Raw genomic sequence first — 26,128 nt, forward strand, 5'->3', positions numbered from 1 at the left:
ACCCATCGTGCCGGGCTGATGCCTCGGGCTGAGCCAAGATCCGTCCTGGTTCTCTCCTTCCTGCTTCAAAAAGTGGGTGTATGGGGACACGCTTGTTTTTCCCTGAGGCGCGAGCAAGTGAGATTTAGCAAACTCCTGATCAGAAGCCTGACCCTTGGAGAGCGCCCTGTAAGGAGTGGCTTGGTCCACGGGTAACATGTCTCCCCTTGCCACCTCCCTGCCTCAGTTGCATAGATTCGTGGTTTGAAGTGAACAGATCTTGTCCAGAACATCCTGCGGACTGACCCTGCTGGGCTCGCTTGCTGACTCCTCTCAAAGGTGAGCCTGTGGTTGGGGGTGCTCCGGGCTCAAGGCCGAGGCTCGAGTCACTCTAGGGCCTGGAGGTAGGGGAGCATCTCGTCAGTGGTTCTGTGGGGGAGGTGATTCTCCAGGAAGGACAGGAAGTACAAACTCCCATGGTTATGAAGGGGAGCTTCAGCAGAACTAGGTTCTTTGGAAAGAGGCCAGTGTGTGCAGACATCTAGAGTGAATCTCCCTGAGGAAGGTTCAGAAAGACCCCCTCGGAAGGTGCCGGGTGGGAGGGGACCGACACTGGGTTCTCACCAGCCCCGCCTTGTGCGTGAGGGGCGGCCCGAGTCAAGCCTGCGTCTCGGGGTCTCTGCCTCTTCGGGGACAGGGGTGGACATCAGACTTACTAAACAAGACACCCTGTGGGACAGTGCCCTGTCCTCTGTGGTGCTCATCAGTGATCACCTTAACCGCTGCTCTTCTGCCCGCAGGCCACCTCCCTCACGCTCACACACAGCCACACTCACACATACTCACACCCACATACTCTCGCCTACCCTCACACACTCATCCGCTTCCAGATGAATCAGCCGCAGTAGGCCAGCACGACTACCTTTCCCTCCAGATGTGCACACGTGGTCCCCTGTATAGCCGTCCAGTCTGACTGTCCCTTTCTTCCCCAGGGCACCTTGCTTTTCTGCTGACCATCCTCGCCCGTCCCCCATCCCACCTGTCCCTTGCGAGTCCTGGGCTAGCACTTTCTTTTTTTCTGGCAAACAGACAAAAACCCCAGGGAAACCAAAACCCTGACTCCACCTCATCTCACATCCAAAGGTTTTGGGGCCTCTTTTCTTCTCTCTCTCTCCCTTGTTTTTGTTTGTTTTGTCTTCCTTTGTTCTTCATTAGGTTTATTTTATTTATTCCAAGTAAACTCCCAGAACAGCTGATGATGTCAGACAAATCAGGGACATTTGCTCTTTTTACCTTCCCCTCAAAAACTGAGGACATGGGGAGAAGAAAAAGCAAGGGTGAGAGTGAGGCAGAGGGACTGGGCCGGCGCCGGAGCGGGAGTCCAAATCCCGGCGTGACTTCTGGCTTCGGGCCCCGGAGCGGAACCACAGACGCCCGGCCAGCCTCGGCAGGATGCACGCGGCCGGCCTCGCCGACACGGCGTGACTTACGTGTTACGATCCACACAGGGACCGGCCAGCCCCCGTTCCCGAGAGGAGGCATCGGACACGGGCAGAGCTGAGCTGGGGACACCAGTGGGAACAGGGCACCCCTTCTGCACTGACTTCCAGAGAATGGTTCTCCCTTTCTCCCTGAGGACACCAAATGGATGAGAGCGAGTTTGAGAGAAGAAAGAATCAACCGCCATCCTTCCCCTCACCCCTCATCCCAGGAGGGAAAGGGCATTTTCTTTTTCACCTTTGAAAGGCGTTGTGGGTCTGTCTAAAGTGTTTACAAAAAAAAAAAAAAAATTATAAAAAAAAAGTCTAGTGTCGACTGGTGTTTTCCCTCGTGATGTTTACAGATTGCTGTCTGCTGCCCAGCTAGAACCCACTCAGTGACAGAACCGAGCAGGGCCACACGCCCCGATGGCCCAGGAGCAGGCACACGTGGCCTCCTCCCATGCCCGGCACCCCCACCGGCCCTCTCTATCACCAACCACTCTGCCTTGGGTATTTTGGGGTTGTTTTTTTTTCCTCCATTCTTCTGGCTTGGTTTTGCACATTTCTCCCCCAGGACCCTGATATGTAACTTTATTGCCAAAAAAAACAACCCGTCAAGGACCTACTCCTCTCCTTTTCCTTTTCCTCTTCCTCCCTCCCCTCCTGGTTCTGGTCAGTTCAGAGGATTTAACAATCACAAGTGTCCTGCAAAAATGCCTGAACATTTTTCTTAGACCCTTGTGGATTTTTTTTTTCCAGAAAACTTAAACAGACAAAAGACTTATTAAAGGAATATGTACAGTTACCCCTGTTTTCAGGCACTCTGTTTGAGAACATTTTAGCCATTGATGTTCACACGTGGCATCAGCCCATGCAAGATAGGTTTCTGTATTTATATATTAAAATACAAAAAAAAAAAAACCTTATAAAATGTTTAAAAAAAATGTTCAAAGCTTGGAGACAAAGCTTTCTTCATTAGTCAAGGTGTTTTGATATGGTATTAAAATGTCTAATAAAAGATGCACTGTGTGACTTTATTTTACTGAGGTAATCGTTACACGACCAGGAAATGGGGCTTGAAGGCCTGTCCCCCGCTCCCTCACCTACATCCTTAGCAACTTCCTCCAGGCTTGGCGCTGCAGGCGTGTGAAGTGGTCCTCAGAGCAGTCATGCCTGGGCAGGGGGACCTGGCAGGTCACACCCGAGTCCTTCAGATTTACTGACCCTCCCAGGCATCATGGAGTCCATCTGCCATCACCTGTGGCGTGGCCGTGACAGAACTCTTCAGGAAGGATCTGCGGGGGCAGAGATCGCGCAGCCAGCGGAGGCTGCGAGGATGCGGATTCCTCCAGGTATTGGCCCAGTCCCCTCACTCCCCCACCCCCACCCCTGCCTTCCTTCATCCTCCGCTCCCCGTCCCACGTCCTGTCCTGCCCTGCCTGTTGCTCAGTCTACATCTCAGTGCTGACTCATGGGCATGCTTCATTGAGGCCCAGAAAGAGGCCCTGTTTGGGGCCGAGCCAGCTCAGAGCCCTTGAACTGGAACCAGCCACTCAGGGCTCACAAGAGTTGGCACACCTAAAGCCGGGCGGGAAGCTCAGGGCAGGGGGAGCGGCGCATGCCCGGCCTCTGTCCCCGGGCCAGACCGGCTCCTGGAGCAGCATTCCGGAGCCTCCTGCAGAGCCTGTGAAGGAGAGCTCCGGAGGGAGATGCCTCAAGCTTCTCTGCTCCAACTCCTCCTCGGGCCCCTCTTGTGCTCGGCGGACTGTCCGACATCTGTCAGATGCTTCCTAAAGCACCTACTCTGGGCAGGGGCCTTGCGGGCCAGGGGGCAAACGTGAACTGGGGCACAGGCACGTTCAGCACATTCAGAAACGCCGAAGAAGACCTTGTGGGTCTGAGCCTGGGCCTTAGCATCGTGGTGGGGACCCCCGGGGACCGACCGTTGCTACGGTGACAAGAACATGAGCTCTAAACGGTCTGCATGTGGGCTCCTCTGTTGGGCAGAATGATCTCAGAGAAACAACTTTGTTCTTCTGAACTTCAGTTTCAATCCCATGTGAGTGGGGACAGTTGGGAGGTGACCGTGAGGGTCAGAGAATGTGCCCGGAAGCCCCTGGCACATGCGTAGCAGGCTCCCTCAGCTCTGTCATCGCAGAGAGCACTGTTCTCTTCACAGCACCTCCCGCTTCTGCCTGGCAACTGTGTCTCCCTGTTCTAAATTTAATTCCTCCAGCAAAGCCGGCCCCGAAGATCTCCTTGCTTGACCCCTGGGCCTGCAGGCAGAGGCCTTTATGACCACCTTGGTGGCTTGGCCCTGGGTGAGCCAAACGGTCGTGACCCAGTGGGGCAGGCTGGAGCCCACGCCGGCCGGGCGCTGTTCCAGGCTCCCGGGGCTGGTGCCTGTCCCCACCCCCCAGCGACTTCCACTCCCACCCGGCACATGGCAGCCCTCTGCTGGCTGCACTGGCCTCCAGAATTCACCCGGATTGCAGGCCCCTCAGGCGGGGGTTGAACAGGCTAGTCCCAGCTTCCCAGGTAGGCCTGGTCTCTGTCGTGCTCCTTCCAGGTCGCTGTCTCTCTTCCTGGGCGGGCAGGGAGTCAGCTGGAATCTCAAGGTGACTTCCATCCCCCTCTCTCTGCTAAGGGCTCAGCACGCTTTGGGGGGAGGGGGGCTTCCCGGGCAGTTGCACCTTACTAAGACCATCTAGTAGCCCTTCAACGGTGTTGAGGTTTTTAAGAGAAGGTCCTTATGCTTAGGAGATAGGTGCTGAATTCTGCAGGTAAATGGCGCCAAGAAGTGTGTAACTCCACTCCAGATGGCTCTCCAGAAAGTACACACACAAAGACAATAAGGCAAAAATAGTCACTTGAATCTTCAGGGGCTGGTATTTCAGTGAACAGTGTGCTTGTTCTTTCATCAAAGTAGATCTCTGCCCAGTAAGGGGAGAAGCCTCCATTGCAGGATTCTCCCCTGGGCTTGGGGGTGAGGCAGTCCATTTGCCGGGCGGGGGTACTAGAGAGCTGTTTGTCCAGAATGCATGCAGCTAACACAGGTAGTTCGTGTACCAGGGTGGTTTGGGGAGAGGCAATGAGGCTTGCCCCCACACCAGCCCTCGGCACAGTGCTCACAGCCCAGGGCTGGAAATGTCACAGAGGAGCAAACGGGGCTCAGTCCAGGGAGGAGAGGGGCTTCCGAGAATCATGCTGGGCTGAGGAGTCCCAGAAGGGCGGCCTCTGCCCAGAGCCTAGACAGCTGATGGGGAAAGGTGGGAGGGGCCCGTGGGGTGGAGGCAGGGAAGGAGCTCAGAGGTGGCTCAGGAGAGTAGGGGTGAGGTGAGATGGAGAGTCCCACTGGTTTCCCTGCTTTGCTCATCTTTATTCAGAGGCCAAGTCCAAGGGGGTGAGGGAGATGGGCCCACATGATAGGCTCCTGGGATGGGATTTAGAGATTGGCTTCCGAGACACCAAGCCTCCCCCAACCTCAACCTGGGGAAGTAGGGGTACCCAGGGCAGAGAACTGTAGGCCCTGGACAGGGGAGTCCTGGGTGCCTCTGCCCAGAGCAGATGCCATGGTGGTGGGCGCCCTCTTGTGGGCTTGGGAACAACTGAAGTACACGGACTGAGTGGTCTCACCAGGGATCCCCAGGGTGGGCAGATCTGACTTTGGGGGTGGGGGGGAGCTAGTAATGTAATACATCACACCATGGAGAAGTATAATACAAGCAGAATAATTTCACTTCCATTTCCATTGATTGGCAACAGCCACTTGAAGAACATGTTCAGAATGTTCTTGGGCTCGGTCCAGGCTCATGGTGACCATGGGCAAATCCTCGGGCTCTCAGCTTCTCACAAACAGCAGTTGGGACAGGGACCTGGGTCCCTGAAAGCAACCTTCTGTAGCCTAAGCACCATCCCCTCCCCAGGCTGCAGTAAGTCCAAGGACAGGCCCAGAATGAGGGCTGAGGATATCACTGGCCACAGGACAGAGAACCTGACGGGGGTGGGAGGGAGGCGGGCACAGGAGGCCATGCATAGGGGCTGCCTGCTCATCTCCAGACTGCTGCAAATGGGGCTCTGGTTTGCTTTAGGGGCCCAGGGAAGCCTATCAACGTAGAGTGGGGGATCACTTCCCACGCCAGGAAAGGAGCGTTCCTGTCACCAGGCACGTGGAGTCAGGCTAAGGGAGCTGGCCCCCAGCAGCAGCGAGGCTCAGACCAAGGGGAAGGCAGGCAAGCCCCCTGCAGGTCTGGGCGGAGGCGGAACTGTTCTGTGGCAAGAAGAAAGGTTCCAGAACAGGAGGTTCCACTGTCTGGGGGCTTGTGGGCCAAGTGCTTTCAGGCCCTCACAGCACCTTGCCTGGGTTCATGAGGCCTCGGGGATCCAGCATGGCCTTCAGCCGCCGCATGGTCTCCATGCCCACGGCACCTACCTCCTCCTGTAGCAGCTGGCGCTTGCCCAGCCCAATGCCATGTTCCCCAGTACATGTCCCATGGAGTGCCAGTGCCCGCCTGGGGGGGGGTGGGTGGCAATGAAGAGGTTCTCAGCAGCGTTCCTCCCACCACCTCCCAGCCGCCCTCCCTGGGCTTTGCTCTCACCTGCCCAGCAGTTCTGAAAAGGCCTTGACCCTGTGGAGCTCCTCGGGGTCCTCTGGGTCCACCAGCAGGAGGCAGTGGAAATTGCCATCACCCACGTGTCCAAGGATGGCTCCTGGGGGCCCAGACGACAGAGCTGCGGCCCCGGGCCAGCCCTCCCGCTACCCACCCCCACGGCGCTCCAGCAGCGGGCATGCGGACCTGTGAGTCCCTGGGCCTTCAGGTCCTCCTTGGTCTGCACCAGGATCTCTGGCAGCCGGGAGATGGGCACGCACACGTCGGTGGAATAGCCCTAGGTCGGGGCAGGTTTGTGAGGTTCTCCACGCCCCCACCCCCCGCTGGCTCAGAGGTAAGAGGTCATTGTGGTCGAGGCTAAGGACGGCCTCACCCACAAAAACTGTTTTTGTCTAGGCCTGTACGACCAGACAGCTGGCCAGAGGGGGCTCTCTGCCCTGCCTGCGGAGGCTTTCACAGCCCTCCCCTCGATCCCCGCCCGGCCCCACATGCAGGACCCCCAGCTGCCCACACCGCCTAGTCTGCACTCCGGCTCCCGGAGCCCAGCCTCCCCTTGCTGTCGGCTGACACCTCCTGCGTCATCATCTTTCTCCAGGCGGCTTCTGTTCCGTGTTCACCAACCCTAAGCGCACCCTCTCTGTGCCTGTGCCCAGGGCCCTGCTCAGGCGGGGGTTCCCTCTGGAGGGTCTGGCGGACAACTACTCTCCCACTCGACAGTGTCTGAGTAGCAGCTGGGTTGGGGCACTCCTGCCCCCTGTGGGTCTCAGCCTGCCGCTCTGGACAGCAGTGCGGTGGGCCGAGCACAGGGTGCTGGCCCGGCCTGCGGGCGCCGCCTCCACCCCAGCCCAGCTCACCTTGCAGCCCGGCCGCAGGGCCAGCACTGCGTACCAGGCACTGTGCCGCGCTGCCCAGAGCCGGCCGCGCTCCTCAGCCTCCTTGGCCGACGAGAAGTGGAAGGCTCCATTGTCCTGGGTGATCTCCTCTGCAGGGGGAGGCAGGTTGACACGCGGCCTTAATCGGGACCAGCCTGTGCCCCCCACCCCACAGCACCCCAGCACACCTGCTCGCTGTAGCTGCTCGGCCAGGACCTGCTCGGAACCATGGAACTCGAGGAAGAGAGTGGGCGCCACGGAGCAGTTCAGCTGGCTGTGCTTGTTGCAGGCATCCATCGTGACGTCATCCAGAAACTCTGGGGCCAAGGAGAGGGCAGGTGAGCCGAAGCCCAGACTTCGAGAGGGACCTCTTCCAGGGAGCCCACCCAGACTGCTCAGTCCCGGCTCACCAATGCGGGCCACGGGCACCGCAGCCTGGAGGATGTGAACAGTGCTGTCCACGGCTGCCCGGACACTGGGGAATGCACAGGTGGCGACCACTGTGGCCTCAGGGGCAGGATGCAGACGCAGAGTGGCAGCTGTGATGAGTCCTAGTGTCCCCTCAGAGCCCACAAAGAGCCCTGTGAGGTTGTAGCCAGCTGCGCTCTTCCTGGACCCCGGGGACACGCAAGGTAGGTGAGTGGCCAGGGCCTGAGACGATCGGTCTCCAGCCCCGAGCCTGGTCTGGAAGCCCAGCACTGTCCGCCAGGCCCCTGCCAGGTAGGGAGCCGGCCCAGCCTGCCAGCAAAGCAGATGTTCTTTTGCACAGCCCTAATTGGTGCAGGAAACCTTCAACCCTGGCCCACGCGACAGGAGTTTCAGACCCCTCAGAAGCCTGGCCCACCAATCCGGGAGGCCCCATTGCCATGCGTAGAAGACCCTCACCGGAAATGACGGCCTAGGCCTGCGGTATGAAGCAGCTCACCGCCAGGCAGCACCACCTCCAGGTTCAGCACATTCTCCCGCATGGTGCCATAGCGCACGGCATTGGTGCCCGAGGCCCCAGTGGCCACCATGCCACAGAGAGAGGCATCTGCACCTGGATCTGGAGGGCAGAGTGCGGGCAGAAGGCAGCCTGGGACAGGCGCCCAGAGACAGAAGAGTCCCCTCAAACCCTAGAAAGAGCACCGCCACCAGGGAGCCCTCAGGGGCCCGGGGAAGGGCTTCAAGTTTCAGCCTACCCACGGGAAACCAGAGGCCGCTGTCCCGCAGACGGGTGTTGAGAGCTTTGCGGGTGACGCCTGGCTCCACCACCACAGAGAAGTCTTCCAGATTCAGCTCCAGGATTTTGTCCATGTGGGTCAGGTTGATGCAGACACCGCCCTGACAGGAGGGAGGCCAAGGGGAAGTCGACCTCGGACTTCCCGGGGCTAGGCCACATTCCACAGGACCCCATCTCAAGGCTGACTTCCGGGCACTCAGACCAGAGCCCGAGGATTGCAGGTAAGGCAGGCTGGAGGCAGCCACAAAAGTGACAAGGGAGAGAGAGCCAGAGCCCGGGGGGGTGGGGGGGGGGGGTTGGGGGGGGGACCTGCATACCTGCACCGCACAGACTCCACCCTCAAGCCCAGTGCCCGTGCCAAATGGGATGATGGGCACTCCTTGGCTGTAGCACAGGGCGGCCAGCTGGCTGACCTGCTCCACATTCTGGGGCCACACCACGGCGTCTGGAGGTTGGCACCTAGAACAAGACGCTCAGCAACTTCGAGGAGTATGGTACCCTCTGGTCCTGCTCACATCCAAGGAGCCCAGAGGCATCACAGGGCCTGGGGCTGCACAGTGGGTGAGGGATGGGTGTGGAGAAGAGGTAAAGAATGCCAGACCCCCCAAGAAACAGATGGGTGGGGGCGAAGACAGCCCGGGACTCTCACTCCCAGCCCGGGGCTCTGATAGGGGAAGGGGCCCCCACACCTGTGCATGGACTCGTCGTGACCATGCTGCTCGCGGACGGCGACAGCGGTGGACACATGGGAGCTCCCCACAACCGCCTTCAGAGCCTCCACAAAGCCCTTGCTGAGCTCACCCTGCAGGGAAGACACACGCAGCCAAGAGTCACTCAGAGACACCTGGGCCCACAGCCCTGCCCCTGTGGCGGTCCGGGAGTGGAGGAGGGGCTGCCAGCACCTCTGGCCTCCTCCCCCGCCCCACCCCCCACTGACACCACCCCAGGGTCAGCACAGCTTGGCCTTGCCAGTGGGCCCCCCGGAAGCAAACCCACTCTACGGGAGTGCCCCTTTCCAAACAGAACCATCGGGCTCCACGTTTCACTTGGGAAAAAAACCCCTGGGTAAAAATAGGAACCAGATTCACTCTACAGAAAGGAGCATCACAGGGTTCCATAACGCAGCCAGCCCTGCTTTGGCCCGGAAAGGTTACTTACGTCCGCCCTTCCTCCAAAACTGCCCCAGGCACACCAGTGGACGCGGAAGGACGGGAAGGAAAAACTCCACAGCCTGTCAACTGAGGCGCCCCCAACCCCACATCGTCCTCACCTCCCGGGGCATTGTTTCAGTTGTGTCTACGTTCGGGAGCCCCAAAGAGGGCGCCCTGGAGCCCACAAGCTTTTCATTTTACACCCCCACTCCACCTGTGGCAGCTGTGGGGGCCTCGGCTCGGCTCGCTCAACACCGACCTTTGGCACAGGGTGAGCCCGGTGATCCTCTGCTCAAGGTCACAGGGTGCTGGTGCAGCACGAAGCCTGGTATAAACCTGGTAGCTGGCCCGCCCACCCGTAGCGGGCTTCCCCCCACCTACCTGCGTCCCCCCGGAGCAGTAGCCCCTCCAGGGGAACAGCCCCCAGGTCGCCGCAGCCCGGAGCAGATTGGCCATAGCTGGGCAGCAGCCGGAGGGGCGTGGGCACTGAGGCCACCCCAGCGCCCGGCGCATTGGCTGTGCAGGGGGCGGGGGCGGGAGGGGGGAGGGGGACTGCTTAAGGTGATCCGGCCTTAAGGTGGCCCTGCCAGACCTTGCTGAGTCAGGTGTGGCAGCAGGCACATGTCAGTACTTCCAAAGGAGAGGTGAGGCTTAGCTAACACACAGCAGGAGAGGATAGCAACCTCTCCCTGGCTTAAAGCTCTGCTGTGGCTTCCCTTGGGCTTTCCAACAAAGGCAGACCGCTTGCCGTGGCCTTAAAGGTCTTGCTGGTTCCTGCTGCTGACCTCTCCACCTTTCCACTTCTTTCCAGTCTCCTCTTTGGCCTCTGAGTTCCAGCTTCCGTTAGGGTTCCTATATCCCCTGAGCTCTGCCGACTCAGCTCAGGGCCTTGACACACACCCTCCCTCTCCCTTACCCTGCAAGTCTGGGAGTCTCAGCCAGTGTCACAGTTAGAGGAGGCTTTGAGCAGGGCCGTGAGGAGGGAAGTGCAGGGAGACCCTTCAGGAATGGGGAGGGCATGGAATAGGGCAGTGAGGCAAGCCAGGAAGCCTCCCTGGAAGAGAAGAGCTGAGGACTCACCGGCTAAGTGAAGGAAGAGACAGCTGTCCTTTCATCTCCAGCCTCCCACTGGGTGGATTTCCTAACCATCCTGCAGTGATGTGGCTGCTTCTCTTGAAGCTCTTCCAAGCTCAGTTTTCCTTCCACAGCAAATTTGGAGAAGCGCGTTGCTAACATTACTAAGATAAAGCTATTTCCAGCTTTGTTTTTCTTCTCAATTGAATCATGAATACAAACTCCTACTTGGGTCCTTCTACCCAGCCACGTTTGAATGAAATCGCATTTCCACTCTCAATGTGCTGCTTAACTGGCTCGTCTCAAAAAAAAAAAATGTCTCTTTTACAGTTAGTTAGTTCAAATCAAGATCCAGTGAAAATCCACACGATGTGTTTGGTTAATATGGCTCATAAGTGTCTTTTAATCTCCAGCAGCTTCCCACCACCCCCGCCCTTTATTCCATGACATTTATTTGTTAAGGAAACCGGGTCACCTGTTCTGTAGAATTTTCCACATTCTGTATTTGGATGATTGCATCCGTGTGGTATTGTTTCATATATTTCTCTAGTCTCTGTATTTCATGTAAGTTGTTAGATCCAGGCGTGGTGCTCTCCAGTACAACTTTCTGTACTATGGAAATGTTCTATATCTATGCTTCCATTAGCCTCACGCAGCTAATGGTACTGGAGGCATTTATGGTTGGAGGAGAGATGCCAGGGAGAGTTTGTAATGAACCCTAAGAGAACCACAGTGTAGATCCGTAAGGTTTGGGAGCAGGGCCATGACATTTGCAACAGAAAGCAATACACGATTCGGAAAAGTGTCCCTGGCCAACTACTAGGTCCTGGTTAAGATGGTGGGTGTGGCCATGAGACATCAAGTGGCCATGTGGCCGGCCAGAGCTAGCCATCATGAGCCTTATTCTATCAGACTCACCAAGTAGTAAAGTCAGGTGGGTCCGAAACAACCCATTACTAGACAAAAAGAGAACAGACAAAATTGGGCAGAAGCAGGGCCAGAAGGCAAAGTAAGCTGTATGGGTAAGTGGCTCAGGTCCCCATGTCACCCACCATTGCTTGCCTAGCACCTTTTCCTCAGCTCACACCTATGGCCATAATGGGGGACTCTTAGGACCAGCCGATAGAAGGGGGAAGAGTTCAAGCTTGATTCGTGAATGGGTTGGTTCAACATGAGGGTGTGAGCCAACATGGACCAATGCTGCACTACAGCTCCACTTAGGGATAACTCTGAAGTCCTCCCATTTGGCAGAGCTCCAGGTCATGCACCTCATCAGCCCCTTTTGTAAAAAGAAAAGTGGCCCAGGAGAAGAATAAACATAGGCTCGTGGACACTGGTGAATGGCTTGGTTGTGTGGTCAAGGGCCTATGCGGAGAAAGATGGGAAAATCAGGGCCTAAGAGATTAGGAGAAGAGGCATGTAGATGGATCTCTAGGAGTAAGCACAAAGAGTCACACATCGGGGCGCCTGGGTGGCTCAGTCGGTTGAGCATCTGACTTCGGCTCGGGTCATGATCTCGCAGTTGAAGAGTTCAAGCCCCACGTCAGGCTCTGTGCTGACAGCTCAGAGCCTGGAGCCTGCTTCAGATTCTGTATCTCCCTCTCTCTCTGCCCCTTCCCTGCTCATGCTCTGCCTGTCTCTGTCTCAAAAATAAATAAACATTTTAAAAAATTAGAAAAAAAAAAAAAGGAGTCACACATCTATCACCTGTTAACATCCACCAGAGAGCATCTGCCGTGGAAAAGACCAAACGAAGTATACAGCATGATTTTGCCAGTTGTCATTGGCCAACATCTGTCAGTGACCACACCGGTGCTGGCACAATGGCAGTGGGGATAGACGCTACTCATGGATTCACCAGCATGGCACCCACTCTCTAAGGCCCATCTGGCTACTGCCGCTGCTAAGTGTTCACCCTACTGCAACATTGAATCCCACACAACGTTGAATCTCCCTCAGGGAGACCAGCCGGCCACTTGGTAACAAGCTGATTACATTGGACCTCCTCCACTCTGAAAGGGGAGCAATTAATTTATCTCAGCTGAAATCCACATGACACATACTATGGGTATGGGTTTGCCTCTCCTGCCTGCATGGCCTCAGCCGGCACTATTATCTGAAGGCTCACTGAGTGTTTGATCCGCCATCATAGTATATACCACATAACATCACCTAAGGTCAAACAACCCTTTTTTTGATGGTCAGGTCAGAGGCCAGTGACCTTACAGAGCAATAGGTGGATTGACCTTTGGGAGGTACAACCGAGGCACCATCTTGGAGATGCATCTGTTCAACCACAGTGCTAGAAGAGGAAGATATTTTTATATAGCTAACAGATAAAAGGGGGGGGTGTCAAAATTATTTTTAACTTTTTCTTTTGAACTAATTTTAGACTTACAGAAAGGTTGCAAAAATAGTACAGGGGGTTCCTATATGCCCTTAACCTGATTTTCACTAACGTTTACATTATACATAACCACGGTACAATTGTCAAAACTAAGAACTGGTAAAATATTAATTGATACAGTTAGAGAATAGGTACATTACTAAACTACAGATTTGATTTCGCCAGCTCTTCCATGAATGTTCTCTTGTTTGGGGCGGGTTTTGTTTGGTCCGCACTCCATCATCTCGCGCTGCATTTAGTTGTCTCGGCTCCTTTGTCTCCTATAATCTGTGACGGTTCCTTAGTCTTCCCGTGTCTTTCTGACCTTGATATTTTGAGGAGTACTGGTCAGTTACTTTATTGAATGTCCCTCAATTTGGGTTGTTTGATGTTTCCTCGTGAGTGGATTGAGGTCATGCTTTCTGGCAAGAATACCACAGAAGCGATCTGCCCTTCTCAATATATCATATCAGTGGTTTAAGATGTCAATATGTCTTATTAGCAGTGACATTAACCTTGATCACTTGGTGCAGGTCATGCCTGTGGGCTTTCTGCACTGTGAAGTTACTATTTTTCTCTTTCAACTAATAAATATGTTGGGGTAGATACTTTAAGACTGTGCAAATATCCTGTTTTACCTCGCTTTCATTCACTCTCTTTAGCATCCATTGGTGGATCTTGCCTGCAATAGTTGTTATTGTGGTTATTGCGTGTTCTATTGGTGATTTTCTCCTTCTCTTATTCCTTCTATATTATTTAATTAGAACTATTCTCTAATAAACAGCCATCCATTTTTCCTTATTATTTACTTACGCAATTATTTATATATTACCAATATGGACTCATGGATATTTATTTTATTCCGTAGGTTATAATCTAATTGTCATTATTTTGTTGCTCAGTTCCGGCTTTGGCCACTGGAGGCCTCTGTCACCTAGGTTTCTCTGCCCTTTAGACCAGCCCGCACCTTTTTTTGAGCACTGTCTTACTATAAGATGCTCCAGGCTGGTCTTGTCCTTCCCCTGCCCAGACCAGCAATCAACCACTTTTCCAAGGACTTCTGGTTCATTTTAGTGGAGAATAGTAATATTTAGGACCTGGGGTTTGGGTGTGAGCTGTGCTCTTAAAACTCAACAATAAGAAAACAAAAACTGTGATTAAAAAATAGGCAGGGGCGCCTAGGTGGCTCAGTCGGTTGAGCATCCAAGTGCAGCTCAGTTAGGTCACAATGTCGCAGGTCCTGAGTTCAAGCCCCACATTGGGCTCTGTGCTGACGGTTCGGGGCCTGGAGCCTGCTTCAGATTCTGTGTCTCCCTCTCTCTCTGCCACTCCCCCACTTACTCTCTGTCTCTCTCTCTCTTTCAAAAATGAATAAATGTTAAAAAAAAATTGTTTAAATAGGCAAAAGATCTGAACAGACATTTCACCAAAGAAGACATACAGATGGAAAATAAGCATTTGAAAAAAATGTTGAACATCACCTGTCATCACAGAATTGCAAGTGAAAACAACAAGATGCCACTACACACCTATTAGAATGACTAAAATCCAAAAACAACTGACATTGAATGCTTATAAGGCCACAGAGCAACAAGAATTCTCATCCATTGCTGGTGGGAATGCAAAATGGTACAGTCACTTTGGAAAACAATTTGACAATTTCTTACAAAGCTAAATATAGCCTTACCATATGATCCAGCAGTCATGTTCCTAAGTACTTACCCAATCGAGTTGAAAACTTATGTCCCTACAGAAGTCTGCACATGAATGTTTATAGCAGCTTTATTCATAATCTTCCCAAACTAGAAACAACCAAGATACCCATCCAAAGGTGGATGGATAAGCCAACCATAGTCCATCAATACAAGGGAATATTTGCCAGCTACAAAAAGAAAGGAGCTGTCACGTCACAAAAAGACATGGAGGAATCTTGAATACATATTGCCAAATGATAGAAATCAGCCTGAAAAAGCTACATGCTGGATGATTCCAAACATGTGACATTCTGGAAAAAATAAAACTAGGGAGGCAGCAAAAAGACGAGTGCTTGCCAGGGATTTGAGCTGCAGGGATGAATAAATGAACCGCCAGGGATTTTTAGGGTGGTAAAACTATTCTGGATGCTACTGTAATGGTGGATACATGACTTTATGCGATATTCAAAACCCATAGAGCTTTACAGCACCAAGAGTAAACCTTGCTGCAAACAAATTCTTAAAAAACCATTTAGGGGGCTGGAAGATCCCAAGAAACAATGCGGACTGTGACAAGAGAATCTAACTGTTATCTCTCTAAATGTGGGAAGCAACCTCACTGAAGGGGGGGGTGGGGGAGAAACACTGACCTAGGTGACTTTGGGAAAGGAGTTTGTAAGGCTAATGGCAAAAGGAACTGCACATAGGTACAGGGGCACGAATTAACAATTCAGATACAATCATGCATATATACTGGACGGGTTGAGTCAATTAATACATGGGGAGAAGAGTCAGGTCCCCTGTGCAGAATTCCAAACAAGTTACGTAGATACTCTACCCTAAATACGGGGAGCATAACTTCCCACTCCTTAAATGTGAGCTATTCATAATGACTTCCTTCCAAAGAGTACAGTATGGAAAGTGGAAAGAAAAAGAGTCCCTTTACAGGGGGGAGATCTGACAAACTACTTCAGCCAGATGGCCAAGGTCAACATCACCAGCCATAAATCACGTTGATAGCAGGTACCTGTGCTGGGTTCAAGAGTATCCTCCCATGGGTGCCTGGGTGGCTCAATTGGTTAAGCGGCTGACTTCGGTTCAGGTCATGATCTCATGGATTGTGAGTTTGAACCCTGCATCGGGCTCTGTGCCGACAGCTCAGAGTCTGGAGCCTGCTTCAGATTCTGGGTCTCCCTCTCTCTCTGCCCCTCCCCCACTCACACTCTGTCTCTCTCTGTCTCTCAAAACTGAATAAATGTTAAAAAATTAAAAAAAAAAAAGAGTACTCTCCCAAAGTTCAAGTCCTTACCCCGACCTCAGATTTTGACTTTATTGGGAAATTCGGTATCGCAGATGTAATTAGTTAAGATGAGGTGATTCTGGGGGCGCCTGGGTGGCGCAGTCGGTTAAGCGTCCGACTTCAGCCAGGTCACGATCTCGCGGTCCGCGAGTTCGAGCCCCGCGTCAGGCTCTGGGCTGATGGCTCGGAGCCTGGAGCCTGTTTCAGATTCTATGTCTCCCTCTCTCTCTGCCCCTCCCCCGTTCATGCTCTGTCTCTCTCTGTCCCAAAAATAAATAAAAAAAAAAAATGTTAAAAAAAAAAAAAAAAAAAAAAAAAAGATGAGGTGATTCTGGAGTAGGGTTGGCCTTTAATCCAATGACTGGTGTCCTGTAAGAAGAGAAGAGACAGAGACAAGAGCTGAGAATGTCATGTGACAATGCAGCAGCACGCTAAAGAAGCTAGGGAGCCCACTGACATAGAAGCAAGGAAGGATTTTTCCAGAGGCTTCACATGCAGCATGGCCTCGCCCACACCTTGATTTCAGATTTCCAGGTTCCAGAACTATGAGAATAAATTTATGTTGCTTTCGGCCAGTTTGTGGTACTTTGTTATGACAGCGTTAGGAAACGGATACGTACCCTTGATGTGATATGAGGAAAATGGTCCTTTACCTCTGAGCATTTCCTCCCCAGAACCCATAACTCCTGTCTAATCATGAGAAAAACACCAAGCAAATGCCAATAATGCAGCACTCTACAAAACACCTGACTAGTACTCCTCAAAACCGTCGAAGTCATCAAAAACACGAAAAATCAAAGCAACTGTGCCATCTAAGAAGGGCCTATCTCAGTCCAGTAGAGCTGCTGAATCCATCAACAAACGCAAACGTGTATTTCTCCCAGTTCCGGAGGCCAGGAAGTTCTGGGCTTCAGTCCTTCCGTTTGTAAACAGAGGTATTTGGACCAGTAGACCCCCCCCGATCCATTCCCTTTCTGGATCGACTCACGAAAAATGGAAATCTTTGATTCAACTGCTTAGTTTTGTAAGCACTCTGCCCAACAGTACTCATACCCATGTCTTTCTGACCCCTATGAAAGTATCTCTACATCCTCTGCACAACTAATGCATCCGGTGCTAGAACTCACTCGGCGCGACTGGGGCTTTTTGGCAGTCCTAAGACCCGGCCAGGAGGAGAAATGGACTGGAGAGGCAGCTCCCTCTGATGCAAGACACAGGGTGCCACTGGTTCCCCTCGGGTGGACAGGGGTGACCCTGCCACATTCAGGATGCCTAGGCCGTGCCTGATACCTTCAGGTGGACAGGACTGCAGAATTGGAGGATCCTGGTCACAGCTGTGTTACAGACGTCGTAAGTTCCTGCCCCCGCCGTTCTTTTATTCCTCGTCTATGCTAAGCATAGTCCTGGAAAGGCAGAGAGACTGAAGCAGGCCCTGTACGCCCCTGGGGGGTCCTTGGGCGGAAACTTTCTGAGCCATTGGCCATGTGAGGAATCCTTCACTCATCGGGGAGAACAATAGACCTGTCAGATGCTCAGTGAGATAACTGGATTTTGCCAGGTTCAGGCTCTTCCGTTTTTGTTTAATTTTTATTGAAAATGAAGGAACGAAAGCATGAGGTATTCACTTTGCTCCGATTCGGGAGAATTTTTTGAGAGCTTCCTGCTCTGTAACTTTGCCATGAGAAAAACAGGTGGAAGGCCACTTCTCAGAGCCCCCAGACTCTGAGCTGTGGTCAGCGGTCATTCCCTTGCATCCTCTCGGGTGTGAAAGAGGGAGGCAGGCCGGCCTGCTGGGGCGATCGGAAACCAGATGGAATGGTGTTGTCAGCCGCTGGAAATAACCGAGGACATCTGCCAGTTGGGGGGTCTGACTGTAGAGTCTCCGAATTAGGGTCATGGAGCCTGACACCTGATTGTGGAGTCTTGGCTCAAACCGCACCCGCTCAGTCAAGCCTTCTCTAGCCAGTCTGTTCCCAGATGCACCCCGTGGGGCACTCCTGGTACGACCTCCTCGGGGGTGAATGCCATCTGACACACTTCCTATTTTGCTTTCTGTTTACTGCCTGCCCCCCCCCCCCGACCTGGAATATAAGCTCACAAACGGAGGGAGTGTTGTGTCCTTCACAGCCGTGCTTTCCCAGGTGCTTGATAAACCTTGACTGCAGGAATGCTGAATCAAGGAGCAGAAAATAAAGACACCTGGTGGAGGAACTGAACCTGTCACCCAGCACCTTGAAAAAAAAGAATCGTTTTAACCCCTGGCAAGGAGTAGAGAACCGCCGTTAATTTGGGGCCAGAAATTCTTGCTAAAGATTGACCTTCTCAGATTTGAAGTCCAGACGAAGGAACAGAAAGTTGACGGTTAAATTGCAGACTCCTGGGGTCTTTAAGACACTGGCAGGAGATCCAGGAGGTCAAGATTACTTTAATAATAATGCTTAGACATTGTTTCATTGAACTGACCATTCAGTATCAGTTTGGCACTGATGGTGCAAAAGCATTTGGAGGGGAGCAGGGAGCTGCTGGTGCCCCAGCAGGATTCCAGAGAGCGGCACCAAACTGAACTGGCCGTCATTGCCTTCTGTGTTCTCACGCAATTATACAGGAGAAGGGCTAGTTTCGCTGAAAAATGACCTTACTGGAGCAGTAACAATTTAATGGTGTTAGGCCTCGAACTCTGTGTCTTTTTGCCACTCTGATGAAACGGGAAGTATGCAGGAGTATTTCTGCTGCACACAGGAGCACGATGCTTGTCTCCAGGAAGATCACTTGTGCAGTCGTCGGAGTGGTGAGCTGCACTAGCAGCTGTTCTCACGAAACACCATTTTTACTTGATTGGCTGACAAAGGAAGCCTGGGTGTTTGGCAGGCACTTTCTCAAAAATGAATGAAGCGAGCTGTCGCTTCAAGGAAAGCAACTGATTATATGTGTTGCCCGAGGGAAAAATGAGTTTTCAGGTGAAAATTAGAATTTTGGCAAGAACTTGGGACGCCTGGGTGACTCAGTCGGTTAAGCGTGCGACTTCAGCTCAGATCATGAACGATCTCATGGTTTGTGAGCTCGAGCCCCGCATCGGGCTCTGTGCTGACAGCTCGGAGCCTGGAGCCTGCTTCGGATTCTGTGTCTCCCTCTCTCTCTGACCCTCCCCTGCTCATGCTCTCTCTCTGTCTCAAAAGTAAATAAAAACATTAAAAGAAAAATTTTTAAAGAATTTTGGCAAAAACTTGTATCAGCTTCCCCAACGCTTAAAGCTTTTCTGATGAGACCAATGGTGATATTAGTGTGGTCCTTTGATACTATGTAATAAAATGTATCAATACTTAAAAGATCTTAATGCCTCCCTGAGCCAGCTATTTTTCAAACGACCAAGGCATGATGTTACAAAATCGTGCCTGGATAAATGATCCAAAGTGCGAGAAAGACTAATGGATTTTAATATAACAGAGTACTGAAGTTCATTCATAAGGTCATGTGTTGTGATATATGATCTCTGCCCCATGGTAACGTCTTTTGAGCAAGTGAACAAAAATAAAACCTTTTTTTGTTAATGTTGATGAACAAACCACACTATTATTTATGTGCTCCACTTTATTTTTTTAATTTGAGAGAGAGAGCGAGTGAGTGTGAGTGGGGGAGGGGCAGAGGGAGAGGGAAGGAGAATCTCAAGCAAGTTCTAAGCTCAGGGTTCAGTGCTCAGTGCTCGTCAAAGAGCTGGACGAAGGGCTCAATCCAGAGCTCTGTCCCAGGTCCCCAGGATCATAACTTAAGCCGAAATCAAGAGTTAGACACTCGACTGCCTGAGCCACCCAGGCACTCCTATGTACTCTAAATAGTCACTACTCTTACAGTTAAAATCTGTTTACATCTGGGGCAACTGGCTGGCTCAGTTGGTAGAGCATGCAACTTTTGATCTCATGGTTATAAGTTCAAGCCCCACGTTGGATGTAGAGATTACTTTAAAAAAAAATCCCTTTACATCCTTTGGCAGGGCCATCCAAGCATGTACTTAATGCTGGTGCCAGTGTCTGTCAGGACAGAAGTAGATATTACCCCACACTTGGAAGGAGATCCAATGACCTGTGGGATACACCGAGTAATGGACTGGGAAGCCAGCCCTCCCTGAAATGTCAGTGGAAAGTCAAAAAAAACTATAAGCAACATTTAAATTAACATATGCAATGTGTTTTCCAAAAACTTTCTCTGCCCCAGTCCTTTATTCCTAAGAGCAAATTAATAGAAAATGATGTGGTTTTGAATTTTTCAGGATCCTCAGAAGCAGTCCACACCCGGCAGCTTTCTGTGCTGTTAAGCATAAGGCGGTAGGAGAATTTATTTTATGTGTGCATATGGGGGGTGGGGGATCTTCCTTCTTTTTGTACATTCCAGTACTTAGTCTTTTCAAAACATGCATAATTTTGACAAAAATAGTATCACACTCTACATACTCTTGTGGGATCTACATTTTGTAAATTTCTCAGTATATTAGACACCTCCCCCATGTAGTCAGTGAACATTATCATTTTCAGTGCCTTCCAAATTCTATTCAGATATCACTACAATTGATTTTACTTGCATCTGTTGAAATATTGTTAGTTTGTTTCCAATGTTTTGCAAATATAAGCTACAACGTGAGGACACGCTTGTATGTACACACTTGTACACGATTGAGAATTATGATAATTAACAAATTTTTAATTTGATTTAGTGAGGCCTTCAGAAATATTTTTAACATATTACACCCCTACCAGAAGTATATGAAAATATTTTTACAAATTATTCCCACCCGGGGTATCATTATTGTTTTAAATATTGGCCAAACTTATAGGTCCAAAAGATATTACGTACATTATAATGCTGACTTTTAGTAAAGAGAAACATTTTTTTAAGTTTTATTTTTGAGAGAGAGAGAGAGAGAGCAAGAATGGGGGAGGGCAGAGAGAGAAGGACAGAAAAAATCCCAAGCAGACTCTGACCTAAAAGTGTGGAGCCCCAAAGCAGGGCTCAAACTCAGGAACCATGATTTCAGATCATATTCTGAGCTGAAATCAAGAGTCAGTTGCTTAACTAACTGAGTCACCCAGGTGTCCCCAAGAGAAACATTTTTGATAAATTTATTGTTCTATGTGCTTCCTCTTTAATTGGCCATTCATATCCTTATTTTTCTTACTGTGATTCAATTAACTTGTAAGAATTTATAAATTCCTTATTCTTTTATACATGTACCACATATATTTTTCCAGTTTGTCTTTAACTTTGCTTAAAGCATTTTTTTTTCCAGGATTTAATTTTCTCTGTAGTTGAATTTGTCCATTGTTTCCTTTATGATTTCTGACTTTGGTGTCATACCTTCTCACCCAAAGAATATAAAAAACATTCCATTTTTCTTCCCTCGTTCCTTTCCTTCCTCTTCCTCCTTTCTTCCCTTCTTTCTTTCTTCTTTCTTTTTCTTTCTTTCTTTCTTTCTTTCTTTCTTTCTTTCTTTCTTTCTTTCTTTCTTTCCTCTCATCTCTACACCCAACATGGGCGCCAACTCACAACCCGAGGTCAAGAGTTGCATGCCCTTCTGACTAAGCCAGCCAGACGCACCCCTCCTCCCCCATCATGTCTTTAAAACCTTGATGGCTTCCACTTTAAAATTTAAATCTTGAATCCACAGCCACTCTGGAAAACAGAATGGAGGTTCCTCAAAAAGTTAAAAATAGAACTACCCTACGACCCAGCATTTGCACTACTAGGTGTTTACCCAAAGTATACAAAAATACTGAATCGAAGGGGCACATCATGCCTACACTCCGATGTTTATAGCAGCACTATCCACAATAGCCAAATTATGGAAAGAGCCCAAATGTCCATCAATTGATGAATGGATTAAGAAGATGTGGTGTGTATGTGTGTGTAGGTACATACTCACAGTGGAATGTTACTCAGCCATAAAAAAGAATGAAATCTTGTCATTTGCATCGAGGTAGATGGAGCTAGAGTGTATTATGCTAAGGGAAATAAGTCAGAGAAAGACAAATATCATATGATTTCGCTCTTATTTTTATAAGAAACAAAACAGATGAACATAGGGGAAGGAATTTTTTTTTAAAGAGAGAGAGAGAGTGAGGCAAACCATGAGAGACTCTTAACTATAGAGAACAAATGAGAGTTGCGGGAGGGGAGGTGGGCGGGGAAGGAGCTAAATGGTTGGTGGGAATTAAGGAGGGCACTTGTTGTGATGAGCACTGGGTGTTGTTATATGTAGGTGATGAATCACCAAATTCTACTCCTAAAACCAATATCACAGTATATGTTAACTACCTAGATTTAAATAAAAACAAATAAATCTAATGTGCAGTCTTGAGAGCTAACATTTTAAACATTTTTTTCCTTTGAATTGTTAAGTAGTAGCCCAAGAATGATGAATATTCCAGTCTTTCACTAGTATTCATTAATTTGTGTAATGTATTTCTATATCTAGTAGTTATTAGTCTCTCTTTTAAAAAAAAAAAAAGTCCCAAATATTCTGTTTTTCTTCCCGATGAAGTATGATATTATTCCATCAAACAAACAAACAAAATAATCAAAACAGTGCAAATAGTAAATAACAAAAATACCTTTCAGAGAATTTGATTTTTATGAATTTAGAGTTATGTATCCATCACTTCCAGTATATAATTTTTTAATTCTGATAAAATATACATAACATGAAGTTTACCATTTTACCCATTTTTTTTCTTTCTTTCTTTTTTTTTATTATTTTTTTTTAACGTTTATTTATTTTTGAGACAGAGAGAGACAGAGCATGAACGGGGGAGGGGCAGAGAGAGAGGGAGACACAGAATCGGAAACAGGCTCCAGGCTCTGAGCCATCAGCACAGAGCCCGATGCGGGGCTGGAACTCACGGACCACGAGATCGTGACCTGAGCTGAAGTCGGACGCTTAACTGACTGAGCCACCCAGGCGCCCCCCATTTTACCCATTTTTAAGCATACAATTCCGTGGCTTTAAGCATATTCACAGTGTGGTATAGCCACCACCACTCTCCCACACAGAAGCTCCCTGCCCAGTGTGAGCTAACCCTCCATGCCTCCCTCCCTTTAGTCCCTGGTAATCTCTATTCTCCTTTCTTTATCAACTTGTCTATTCTAGATACTTCATGTAAGAGGAACTACACAGCATTGCTCCTTTTGTATCGGGCTTGTTTCATGTGGCGTATCTTCAGTGTCCATTCACATTGCAGCCTCTGTCAGAACTTCATTCTTTTTTTGGCTGAATAATATTCCATATTATTCCAAATGTACGTATATACTACATTTATTTATCCATTCTTTTTTAAAAAACTTTTTTAAAAGTTTATTTATTTTGAGAGAGAGAGAGAGAGAGAGAGAGAGAGGAGGGGCAGAGAGAGGGAGAGAGACAGAATCCCAAGCAGGCTCTGCGCTGACAGCGCTCTCTGACGCAGAGCTCAATCCGATCATGAGATCATGACCAGACCTGAAACCAAGAATTGGATGCTCAACTGACTGAGCCAGCCAGGTGCCCCTACTTGTCCATTCTTTCGTTGATGGACACTTAGGTTCTTTCTGCCATTTGACTGTTATGAATAGCAGCCAAATGCTGCTATGAATATTGATGTACCAATACCTTTATGAGACTACCCATTATTGTAATTAAAAGTTACTTGTGGGGCGCCCATGTGGCTCAGTCACTTAAGCATCTGGCTCTTGACTTAGGCTCAGGTCATGATCTCATGTTTCGTGGGTTCAAGCCCTGCCTTGGACTCTGAGCTGATGGTGCAGAGCATGCTTGGGATTCTCTCTCTGTCTGCCCCTCCCTGCTCGTGTGCTCTCTCCCCCTCTCAAAATAAATACATAAACTTAAAAAAAAAAAAAAGCTACTTGCTACCACTCTGCACCTACGAGAATGGCCAGAATCCACCACGCCGGCAGCACCAAACGCTGGCAAGGATGTGGAGCAGAACTCTCACTCACTGCCCGTGCGGGTGCCACATGGCACAGCCACCTTGAAAGACATTTTGGCAGTGTCTCACAAAACCAAACCTACTCCTACCATACGATCTAGCAGTTACGCTCCTCAGTACCTACCTAAATAAGTGACTTTATCCGCACACAAAACCCTGCACGTGAGTGTTTGTAGCAGCTTTATCCATAATTGTCAAAACTCGGAAGCAGCCACTCAATAGGTGAGTGGATAAATAAATGGTGGTACATCCACACAACAGAATATTATTCAGTGGCAAAGAAATGAGCTATTGGGGCACATGGCTGGCTCAGTCAGTGAAGCATGGGACTCTTGGTCTCCACATTGTGAGTTCAAGCTCCACGTTGGGTGTAGAGATAAAAATGTTTTAATCTTAAAAAAAAAAGAAAGAAAGAAATGAGCTATCAAGCCGTGAAAAGATATGCAGGAACCTCTAATGAATATTTCTTTTTTAAAAAAATTTTTAACGTTTACTTATTTTTGAGACAGAGAGTGACAGCACACAGCGGGGGAGGGACAGAGAGAGAGGGAGACACACAGAATCTGAAACAGGCTCCAGGCTCCACACTGTCAGCACAGAGACCGATATGGGGCTCGAACTCACGGACCACAAGATCATGACCTGAGCCCAAGTTGGATGCTCAACCATCTGAGTCACCCAGGTGCCCCATCTAATACATATTTCTTTTTTTTTTTTAATGTTGATTTATTTTTGAGAGAGAGAGAAATACAGAATGGGAGCAGGGGAGGGGCAGAAAGAGAGAGGGAGACACAGAATCTGAAGCAGGCTCCAGGTTCCGAGCTGTCAGCATAGAGCCTGATGCGGGCCTCAAACTCACAAACCGTGAGATGATGACCAAGCTGAAGTCAGACGCTCAACTGACCGAGCCACCCAGGGGCCCCTCTCATGCATATTTCTAAGTGAAAGAAGCTAATCTGAAAAGGTACATACTATATGATTCCAACTATTCTAAATTATGCATACCTAAAAATATCAGTGTTTTCCAGGGGCTCAGGGAGGGGGAGGAGGGATGTATGGTGGTGTATACATGTCATTATATATTAGAGTAAATCCTAATGTAAACTATACAGACTTTGGGTGATGTGTCAATGTACATTTCATTATAACAAATGTACCACTCTGGGAGGGAATATTGATAGTGGATGAGCCCATGTATATGCAGGGGCAGGTGGTATATGCAATATGCAATTTTTCCTCAAATTTTGCTGTGAACATAAAACTGCTTTTAAAAATAAAGAAAAAAGTTGGGGCACCTGGGGGTGGCACACTCAGTTAAACTTCTGACTCTTGATTTTGGCTCAGATCATGATTTCACATTCATGAGTTGGAGTCCGTGTCAAGCTCCACGCTAACAGTGCAGAGTATGCTTGGGATTCTCTTTCTCTCCCTCTCTGCCCCTCCCCTGCTTGCCCGTCCCCTGCTTGCCCCTCCCCTGCTTGCCCGTGTGCCCACACACGCGCGTGCGCAGACACATACACACGCAGACACACACACACACACACACACACACACACTCTCTCTCTCTCTCTCTCTCTCTCTCTCTCTCTCTTAAATTAAAACAAAATTTTTAAATTAAAAAATAAGCTAGTTACAGCACATGATATCTTTAGGGTAAATTTTATTTTTTAAGATTTTATTTTTAAGTAATCTTTACGTCCAACAAGGGGCTCAAGCCTTTAACCCCGAGATCAAGAGTCACGTGCTCCGCAAGCGCCTCTGATCAATTTTATTTTTATTTTTTAAAAATATTTTTAACGTTTATTCACGTCTTGAGAGACAGAGCGTAAGTGGGGGAAGGGGAGAGAGAGAGGGAGACACACAATCTGAAGAAGGCTCCAGGTTCTGAACTGACAGCACAGAGCCCAACGCGGGCCTCGAACTCACAGGCCTTGAGATCATGAACTGAGCTGAACTCTGACGCTTAACGGACTGAGCCACCCAGGCGCCCCATGGTCAATTAGATTTTTATTTTTATTTTTTATTTTTTATTTTTTTTTTAATTTTTTTTTCAACGTTTTTTATTTATTTTTGGGACAGAGAGAGACAGAGCATGAACGGGGGAGGGTGAGAGAGAGAGGGAGACACAGAATCGGAAACAGGCTCCAGGCTCCGAGCCATCAGCCCAGAGCCTGACGCGGGGCTCGAACTCACGGACCGCGAGATCGTGACCTGGCTGAAGTCGGACGCTTAACCGACTGCGCCACCCAGGCGCCCCAAGATTTTTAAAAAGTGAGAAAGGTATGCACTTAATGTTACATACGGTTATCTTTGAGAAATTAGAATAGATACTTGCTTTTATTTTATACATATTTTCTAATTTAAATACGTTATCATGGATTACCTACCTAAT

General features: G+C 49.7%; 2 protein-coding genes across 4 annotated transcripts in view; one reads left to right on the top strand and one right to left on the bottom strand.

The window, feature by feature from the left end:
* The window catches only part of ZNRF1 (zinc and ring finger 1), a 104,280-nt gene extending 101,682 nt beyond the window's left edge, over positions 1 to 2,598 (top strand). Inside the window, exons 4-5 of one of the 2 annotated variants that reach the window (XM_042920820.1) lie at positions 227 to 318; positions 1,488 to 2,598. In XM_042920820.1, the coding sequence (XP_042776754.1) occupies positions 227 to 284 (58 nt within the window). In that variant the 3' untranslated portion in view covers positions 285 to 318; positions 1,488 to 2,598. The other variant, XM_042920821.1, reaches the window with a different exon arrangement.
* Positions 2,599 to 4,478: 1,880 nt separating this feature from the next.
* On the bottom strand, positions 4,479 to 9,790 carry LDHD (lactate dehydrogenase D). Of its 2 annotated transcripts, none has more exons than XM_042920816.1 (11): positions 9,697 to 9,790; positions 8,854 to 8,966; positions 8,482 to 8,623; positions 8,124 to 8,265; positions 7,828 to 7,987; positions 7,353 to 7,552; positions 7,131 to 7,259; positions 6,925 to 7,052; positions 6,257 to 6,347; positions 6,059 to 6,170; positions 4,479 to 5,971 (listed from the first exon to the last, which is right to left on the bottom strand). In XM_042920816.1, exons 1-11 carry the CDS (start codon positions 9,769 to 9,771, stop codon positions 5,806 to 5,808), a joined length of 1,458 nt encoding a protein of 485 aa, XP_042776750.1. In that variant the 5' UTR covers positions 9,772 to 9,790; the 3' UTR covers positions 4,479 to 5,805. The 2 variants fall into 2 exon arrangements, with proteins under 2 accessions (XP_042776750.1, XP_042776751.1); XM_042920817.1 differs by having other exon boundaries at positions 7,353 to 7,621.
* Between the last annotated feature and the right edge of the window lie 16,338 nt (positions 9,791 to 26,128).

This window comes from Panthera leo, chromosome E2 (assembly GCF_018350215.1).
Source record: "Panthera leo isolate Ple1 chromosome E2, P.leo_Ple1_pat1.1, whole genome shotgun sequence".
Lineage (NCBI taxonomy): Eukaryota > Metazoa > Chordata > Mammalia > Carnivora > Felidae > Panthera > Panthera leo.

Excerpts from the sequence above, each read along its gene's own strand:
- LDHD (XM_042920817.1), bottom strand. The coding sequence starts at position 9,771 with ATGGCCAATCTGCTCCGGGCTGCGGCGACCTGGGGGCTGTTCCCCTGG. Across the intron at positions 7,053-7,130 it reads CGAGCAGCTACAGCGAGCAG|AGGAGATCACCCAGGACAAT; the intron begins GTGTGCTGGGGT and ends CTCCCCCTGCAG. Across the intron at positions 6,171-6,256 it reads GAAGGCCCAGGGACTCACAG|GAGCCATCCTTGGACACGTG; the intron begins GTCCGCATGCCC and ends CTGGGCCCCCAG.